This window comes from Medicago sativa, chromosome 8, assembly GCF_051527215.1.
Source record: "Medicago sativa cultivar Bolivia chromosome 8, Bolivia_mono, whole genome shotgun sequence".
Taxonomy (NCBI): domain Eukaryota; kingdom Viridiplantae; phylum Streptophyta; class Magnoliopsida; order Fabales; family Fabaceae; genus Medicago; species Medicago sativa.
In genome coordinates, this window is record NC_140756.1 from 89,108,096 (window position 1) to 89,117,740 (window position 9,645).

At 31.7% G+C, this 9,645-nt stretch overlaps 1 protein-coding gene across 1 annotated transcript; it reads left to right on the forward strand.

The window, feature by feature from the left end:
• The first annotated feature begins 693 nt into the window (after nt 1–693).
• Nucleotides 694–6,026, forward strand: LOC146902996 (cytokinin dehydrogenase 3-like). Its single transcript, XM_085734965.1, has 5 exons — nt 694–1,393; nt 2,991–3,118; nt 4,454–4,720; nt 5,069–5,337; nt 5,482–6,026. Exons 1-5 carry the CDS (start codon nt 769–771, stop codon nt 5,771–5,773), a joined length of 1,581 nt encoding a protein of 526 aa, XP_085591091.1. The 5' UTR covers nt 694–768; the 3' UTR covers nt 5,774–6,026.
• Nucleotides 6,027–9,645: the final 3,619 nt, after the last annotated feature.

A 9,645-nucleotide genomic window follows, 5' to 3' on the forward strand; every position in this document is an offset into this window, starting at 1 on the left:
GTTATTTTACATTTCTCAATTAGATAAGCCTAAAAAAATAACAATTAAAAAAGAACTGATGTAGTAATTAATGTAACATCCTCTGTTAGAGGCTTCCCAATTAAAAATGGCAAATGTTAACATGTGCTCTAAGTGCATATGTTAACAAATTTAAAATAGAAATAACTGTCTTAAATGTTGTGCATTTAACTTTATTTAATTTTTCAAAGTCAAACTTTTGTTTTTTTATATAAAAAAAGTTTTAATTGTGGATTCTTTAACTTGTGCACAAGATAACAAGACCCATTAAAAATAATCTTAACAAGACATGTTAGACATAGTCAATGTAGATACTTAATGTGGGTACTTTTCCGAACTTAGATTGGTAGAGGCTCAATGTGAGAATTTGAATCTCACATTCATTCATTTATGAGTCATGGTAACTTGTGTCCTAAGGGCACAAGATAAGAAATTAAATAAAGAAATTTAACCTTGGAAATTGTGCATTCATAACCTTAAAAACTTAAAAATTTATCTTTTTAATACAATATTTATTGTTTAATTATAGGAGTATTTTAAAATCCTTATCTTGTGTCCTAAGGGCACAAGTTAGCATTTTCCTTCGTTTATACTTATTAATTGTCCTTGTCATTATGACTCACTACTCTCTCTCATGCAAGCTCGTTCATTCTATTTATAGCCCTTGCATTCTCAACCAGTAGCATACTAATAAAACATACTCATTTAACTTCTCCATCTTCAATATATCTTGCTCTCGGTCTCAACAAAATGGCTAAAAATTACCCTTTTTTCACCTATTTCATACTACTAATAACTATAACCCGTTTGATATCCACCGTAGGAAAAACCGATCAGTGCAAAACTCTGCTACCACCAGAGCTAGCCAATGTTAACACCATATCAACCAAACTCCATAACGACCCTAAAACCATCAAAATTGCTTCTAGTGACTATGGCAACATCATTCATGAATTCCCAATAGCAGTTTTTCATCCATCTTCTATACAAGACATAATAACCTTAATTAAAATCTCATACAATAGTTATGTTCCTTTCACTATAGCAGCCAGAGGGCAAGGTCACTCCACTAATGGACAAGCCATGACTCATGATGGAATTGTAGTTGACATGGCTAGCTTCAGAAAACAAAGAAAAGGGGCTGCAATTAGTGTCTTTGAACACCCTTTGATTGGTTACTATGTTGATGTTGGAGGAGAACAACTATGGATTGATGTTTTGTATGCAACTCTTGAACATGGACTTGCACCTGTTTCTTGGACTGATTATCTTTACCTGACGGTTGGAGGAACACTTTCCAATGCTGGAATTAGTGGTCAGACGTTTCTTTACGGACCTCAAATCACCAACGTTCATGAATTGGATGTGATTACTGGTATGTATGAATCATCGTCATGAAAGTTTGCGAGATTGTTTTTTTGTCACTTTTTCAAATTTGGCATTTTCTCTTCTTACTTTAGTAGAGTACTACTTATGGACTATTATTTCTGACAGAATTATAAAAAAATAAATATTTCACACTAATTTTTGGAGTTAATATATTTAATTATTTTAATTTCATGTAAAAATGAAAACACGTTTACTAGTTTATTCTAAATTATAACTGTCATCTCCTCACAGTATTGAAAAATCTAATCTAAGTTTTTATTTATTTATTAAACCATAACATTAAATGTGCATAAATTAATTAATTTTTTTCATTATATTTGAGTCAAACAAATTTAAACCTTTTTTTTTAATTCAAATTAAGTATGAAGTTGTATGATATAATCAGCTTTTTTTTAATGGTAAATGTTAGTTGTTAGGTTAATTTTTCCTCTTTTGTCTGGGTTTGAACCCAAGACTTCAATTTTTTAATTCAAACAAGGTTAGCTACCCAACTCCTCTCTATGATATAATGGATTATTGGATATACTCTACTCCGCAAAAAGGAATTAAAAACTTGATAAAAATCACTTACATGTTCAATTAAATACATAAGAGACTCTAAACGAGCTATGCACTAATTTAAAAATGTATTTAGTCTAAGTGACTCGTACCAACAATACACCTTAAGAGAGAGAAATACAAATAGAGATAAAATCAGATGTTGAATGAGTATTCAAGAGTTAGATATGTCTAAATAGTCTAAATGACTTGTACCAACAATACACCTTAAAGAGAGAAAAATAAAGATAGAGATAAAATGATATGTTGAACGACTATTCAAGAGTTAGATATATCTAAATATAAGAACTCTTGTAAAACCCCAATTTTAGCGATAACCTTAAACCGAGAGTTAACTTATATCAAAATCAACTATGCAAGCGAAATCAACACGAAAATGTTGTTAACTTGTTATGGGTTCTTCAACATCACTAAGTCCAGTTGCCATATATATATATATATATATATATATATATATATATATATATATATATATATATATATATATATATATATATATATATATATTCAACTAACATGACGTATTGAAAAAAATTACACTTTTCATGTTAATGACTTATTTTTATCTTAAAAAGAAAGGGACTACGGTAATCTAAAATTGAGGCGAAAGATAATTTAAGTCTAATAATTATTTCAGTCAGCATTACTAATAATAATTGGGAATAGTCATTATGTTTTTTTGTTTGGACTCCATAGTCTTTGTCTATTCTATAGGTAAATGATGTAAAATGTTTCCATAAGTTAGAATGAGTTCACACTGTCCAAGTCTTCCTTTTTCTTTTTCTTTTGGGGTACTGCGGTCCAAGTCTTCTATTCTTGACAAACATGTGTATGTTGGTCCAAGTCTTAATTAATTATTTGTCAATCTTCCATATAGAAAAAACTTAAGAAATTACTAAGAAGCGGCATGGTAAATCATACCGTTAGTTCTTGATGTATGCATGCATATTATACTTTTAATTAAAATATTTAATTTAATTGAATAATAGTTGTGGTCATCTATCGAATGGGTATGTTTGATTCAGGAAAAGGAGATTTTGTAAAATGCTCTTCTGAGAAGAATTCAGAGTTATATCACGCGGTTCTTGGAGGTTTAGGACAATTTGGAGTTATAACAAGGGCAAGAATTTCTCTTCAGCCAGCTCCCACAACGGTACGGTTATACTGAATTGTCAATAACTTTATTTTGTCTCTCGTGACATTTTTTCTCCAACAAACGTACACCAAATCTACCTAGTTGTCGATCATATATATATATATATATATATATATATATATATATATACTCCCTCCGTTTCAAAATACATGTCCAATTTTTGCAATGTGCACTGTTCACTTGACTTACTTTGACCATACTTTTTAACTAAAGTATAAATACAAATATTAGCATGTAAGATGTTGTTTGATTTGTCTCGACAAATATTTTCAAAATATTAAAATTTTATAATTTTTTACTTTATATAATTAAAGATATTAACGGTCAAAATTGTGCATTGGCATATGTGAAGTGATTGACTTGGACATGTATTTTGAAACGGAGGAGTATATATTTTTGACATGTCCTTGTCCACAATCTACTAGTATTGTTAACATTCTTGGTAGTTACGCGTCATATATTTCACTTTGTACTGTTCCATTAGTCATCCGTGAAAGGCTTATATTCACAAATGAATATATAGGATGAGTTATATATACGTATGAGAATGAATAATTGATTTTTGAAAGAAAAAAAAAATAGTATGAATCGTTGAATGTGGACTTCTGAATATATATGCGAGTTTATAAATATAAATATGTCAAATACATCTAAAGGTCCTTTAAGTTTTTCGTTTTTCCCAAAGTGGTCCTTTAAGTTTCAAAAGTCCCAAACAAGTCATTTTAGTTTTTGAATCGTTTCAAACAAGTCCTATTATAGATAGCATAGTTGGTAATTGCTTCCTTGAAGTCATCTTTGGTACCAAATCTGGCTCCTAACACCCACTTAAAATTAGTCATCTTTTTAGGCATGGCAAATGGTGGATAATGCTCTTTGTTGCTATCATCTGAATCATCATCATCATCCTCTAAAAGGACTTGTTTGAAACGATTCAAAAACTAAAAGGACTTGTTTGAGACTTTTGAAACTTAAAGGACTTATTTGGGACTTTTGAAACTTAAATGACCACTTTGGGAAAAACGAAAAACTTAAAGGACCTTTAGATGCATTTGACCATATAAATATTCAAAAATCACTCTTGAAATTAACACTCGAATCTTGTATTCTTTTTTTTTGGTGGTGTCCAAGGTTTGAACCCTGGACCATGCATATATTATGATTTATCCTTACCAAGTGAGTTAAGATCACGGGGGATCTTGTATTCTAATTTTGACGGTTGCATATAAGTATGCATTATAAAATATTCCGTATTGTTTAATTATGTATACATCAATTAATTGATTATTAGTATAAGACATTAGTAATGGTGAATTTTGGTTGGCATGTATACAGGTTAAGTGGATCAGATTGCTTTACAGTGACTTTTCTGCTTTTACCAAAGATCAGGAACGGTTAATCTCAATCAATGGAAGGGAATTGAACTTTTTGGAAGGGATGCTGCTAATGCAACAAGGCTCCATAAATAATTGGAGATCCTCTAATTTCTTCCCTCAATCTGACCATCCTAGAATAGCTTCTTTAATAACCAAACACAGCATTATCTACTGCCTTGAATTTGCTACATATTATGATCATCAATCCGAGAAAATGGTGGACAAGGTACCGTCTATTGGATTTTCTTTAATAGTAAACCTAATTGAAAAAGATAATAGTTCAAGAATTTAATTACAATTTTTTTTAATTTAAAAATCGAATTAAAAAATTTCAAATACGTAGTTAAGTAAGCTTGAAAATTAACAGCAATAACTTTTTGCTGTTAGGCCTAAAGTTTAATTTTATCATTGGGCTAGCAAACTCAATAACCCTAGACGTTTAATCTTGACTAGCTATACCAGAAGATAAAATATATTTTTTTGACAAAACCAAGAGATAAAATATTGTAATTGCATATCGTAGTTTATAAATATCAATAACATTATTATTTTTTCTTTTTCTTTGTTTATGTAGGAAATTGACATTTTGCTTCAAGGACTAGCCTATATCCCTGGACTTCATTATGAGAAAAAGGTCTCATATGTTGAGTTCTTGAATAGAGTCCGAAGTGGAGAGTTGAAGCTTCAGTCACAAGGATTGTGGGAAGTTCCTCACCCATGGCTTAATTTATTCATACCAAAATCTCAAATATTGGATTTTAATTCAGGTGTATTCAAGGATATAATTATTAAAAGAAACATCACCAGTGGAACTGTCTTGGTTTACCCCATGAATAAAACAAAGTAAGCCTTTGAAATGCCATATACTTTGAGTCATCATGATCATTTTGTTGTTTTCAATTATTGTAAGTATAATTATATAATAACAATAACAATTAAGAAAAGAAGGATATAATCATTAATTAATTACATGAAATTTAAATCCAGGTGGGACGATAGGATGTCAGCAATGATACCAAACGAGGATGTCTTCTACACAGTTGGATTCTTACACTCAAGTGGATTTGATAATTGGAAAGCATATGAATCTCAAAACAAAGAAATTTTGAAGTTTTGTAGTGATGCTGGCATTGAAGCTAAGCAATATCTTCCTAACCACAGCACACAAGAAGATTGGAAAAAACATTTTGGCACTAAATGGAAGAGTTTCTTGGAAAACAAGCACAAGTTTGATCCCAGGATGATTTTATCACCTGGACAAAAAATCTTCAACAAATAAAATTATTTTTTTCTATTGAGGAAAAGGGAATGTTTGTTCTGGGACCATCTCAGCTAGTTAGCTGGCATAGATATACACACTATGACCAAAACCTAAAATAAAGAGATGGTGTTTTAAATATGGACGTGAAAAATAAAGGTGGAACTTTGAGGTTAAATTATACTAGGCTAATAATGCATTTTTTTTTTTTTTATTGAGCAAACTAAATATTATTGCAAATCAGTATGAACTAATAAAATTACTTATTATAGCAGATTTTTTTTTTTTTTTTACAAAATAGCATGTGAAATTATGAAGTCCAATGTTGAGCTTTATGATTTTGCCTGTTACTAAGGGTGTGTTAGGAAATAACAAGGCTGAAGAAGAAAAATACACAACAATCACAACACAAGAATATAACGTGGAAACTCCAAAACCAGAGAAAAAACAAAAGAAAAAACCGACAAGAGAATTATTACTATGTGAAATTTTTTACAACACATAGACTTCTCTCACTCTCACCTTGCCCGAGTAGACCCACACTCTCACAAGTCAGATATAAACTTAAAGTGCTACGGACTGGTGCATCTAACAACAAAGAAACTAGGTTCAATATATAGCCTTGGTCTTTCCCTTGCTTCACTAAACTAAGCGATGTGGGACATAATCACCAATAACTAACATTTTCTAACCTCATTCTTTATTCAAGAAACTTGACAATCAAACCCAACAATCTCCACCTTCATTGTTAGAGTTTCATCTTCCGCTTCCATTGTCTATACCGACAATCATACTTCACCATAAAGAGTATACTTCACTTGAAACTGAACCATTCCGAGAATTTCTTCACGTCGAAACCTTGCTGAAAGATTATGGTGCAACTCCCATGTTGGCTTTCAGGAAGTTCTTCAGCCAGCGACATATCTCACCATACACCCTACATCAATGCCAACCAATGCCCATGTGTTGTTCTGAATCCGCTAGCAATAACTTGTCCTTTTGCATGGTATAGCGGAAATACCATAAGGACACACTTTATCTTCTAGATAAGATAATCATCCTCTCCCAAAACCAGGGAGACATTGCTAGCACTTACCTCGGGGTCTTTTTCAGGTACTTCTTCACCTAGACAATTTCTCTTTAAATGCCCAGACATTCCACACTTATGTAATCCTGATTGTATCCGCACATCCTTGACTTGTACTTTCCACAAGCCAAAGTTGATTATTCCATCAAACTTCTCTATGTCAAACTTCATTGCACTTGAATAAGACATAGCAGTTGCACAGTACGACCCTTCTTCAACACCTTCACAATATCACACTTCTTTTTTCTGATGTGGAAGATCAGACAATGCTGCAACCGCAGAGCATACTAAGAATTGTGATATCTCACGGAACCGAAGCTCTTGATACCACTGTTGGGAAATAACAAGGCTGAAGAAGAAAAAATAAACCGAAGCTCTTTCCCTTGCTTCACTAAACTAAGCGATGTGGGACATAATCACCAATAACTAACATTTTCTAACCTCCTTTTTTATTCAAGAAACTTAATAATCAAACCCAACAGGGTGTTCATACTATCCAAACCCATCCAAATAAAAAATGTAAATCAATCTCAAAAAACTAAAAATAACTCAAAACCATATATTATTAAATATATTTGGATCGTCTGGTGTGAAATACGCTCAAGTCTAATTGGATTTATATTACGGGTGTTCATAGTATCCAAACCTATCCAAATAAGAAATGTAAATCAATCTCAAAAAACTAAAAACAACTCAAAATCATATATTATTGAAAGTATTTTGATCTTCTGGTGTGAAGTCCGCTTAGGTCTAATTGGATTTATATTTAAAGTTGAAAAACCGCACGAAATCGCGTGTATAAATCTTGCAAAATTGTTTAATATAAAAAAAAAATCTTGCAAAATTGTTTTATTATTATATCTTAGACCATCCACAACATAGCACTCAACATTGGGTGCTTAAGTGGGTCCTCTATGTCCACATGTAAACAATTTAATCGTCAAGATCGAGTTATTATATGAAATTAGAACACACTTACTTGGAAACCATGGTGAGCGGATTCGCTGAGATTGGAGGCAGAGTCTTCTTTGCATTTCACATGCTCCGAACTTAGGGTTTTCGATGGGGCAAACCGCTAATGAGCAGAATAGTCAGAGTGATGGCAAAGGGGACCTAGCCTCTCTATTTATAACCGTGCAACCCTAGGCACTGTTTTATCTTAGTTTTTCGGGTGTCAAACATTGATTGCGTTTGAACCTTTTTAACCGGTGATATCTTATTTTTTCTTGGGAAGGGAAAAAGTAAGCAAAACCCTTGAGAATCGAGGTCCGGGAGTTGTTTTCGCTACGAGAAGGTGTTAGGCACCCATAACGACTATAGTAACCTATAGGAACCGTCTTTAATTTCTACGCGCACGCTTTATTTTTTAAATGCTATTTGAAAGTATTATTTAAACCTAAGAGTTATTCTAAGTGAAGAATTGGAGGGAGAAGAATGTTTTTGGATTTTTATTTTAGTTGAATTGAAGGAATTTTGTTCCTTGCCTACGTACCCGTTTAAGGGATCAAATCCACCGTAGTTCTCTTCCAAAAATGTTTTTGTTTTTGTTGGTTGATTTTAAGTTTGAAAATTGGAATTTGAAGAATAGAAAGAGGCCTCAAGGGCATGAGATTATGAAATTGTGAGGTTGAATTAGTAATTTGCAAAGTATGGTCTAAGTATGGTTATTTTTCATTGAAATTTGATTAAGAAAATGAAAAAGGAAAATTCAATGGGATTTTGATCCCAAGGTTTATTTTGAAAATGGATTGAGTGAAGTTTGTTCAAGTTTTTTGAAAAATGATTTTTTCTAAGTGTAAATCCTAGGCATTCATCTAAACATACAATCCTAAACATACATCTAAACATGCATATTCTAACTATATACCTAAAGTGATGTGTGTGCATGTGTCGGTGCTTGTGTCGGTGTACATTATTAGAGTCCATTGTCCTTATTACATCATTGGCCTAGATACATTCTATGGTCTTGCAAGAAATTAAAAATGGCATAAAAGTAAAGTACAAATAGTCCTAAGTATTACATTCTAACTTTTGGTGAAACTTAAAGTGCAAGAAATAAGATGGAAGAGGGGATGAAGTATGGGATGCTTATGAATGAAACATGAAACAAAAGGATTAGCGATACAAGATATAGTATGGAAAATAAAGCAAGTAGAAATTCCATAACAAAATGAGCAAAATTTAACCAAAAAGTAACAAAAAAACTTTAGCCAAAAAAATGAAAAAAGTGGACTTGAAGAATTACCATAACATCAAGGCAAATTTAAGACTTAAAATTCTCATATCGATGGTAATTTTCACATGGTTCATTTCAGCCACATTATGAGAATTATAAGGTCAAATATGAGCCAAGGCCTATATTGCATTTTCAAATCCACTTCACACATTATTTCTCATGGTAACAATACACATTACTTATGAAACAAGAAAATCACAATTCGCACTTTCAAAACAGCCAAACAAACACAATTTTCAGAAGTAAACACCTTACACATTCGCATATTAAGCACTCAACACAATGTGGCGAAATATTAGAATCAAAAGCATACAAAGATTTCACAAAAATTGACAAGAAGTGACACAAAATCACAAGGGAATTCTACATAAACTTTTATCATTTTTTGACATGCCAAAATATCATGAGAGACCAATTTCAAGCATCAAAAGTAATTGCAAGAGAGTTCACAATTTTTGGAGGTTTTTTAACAAGATTTTTTCAAGAAATAGAAAGGAAATGAATTAATCAAAAGAACAAATTATTTCCCCATTTTTTTGACCAACACTTGACGTATAAATACATCAAGAT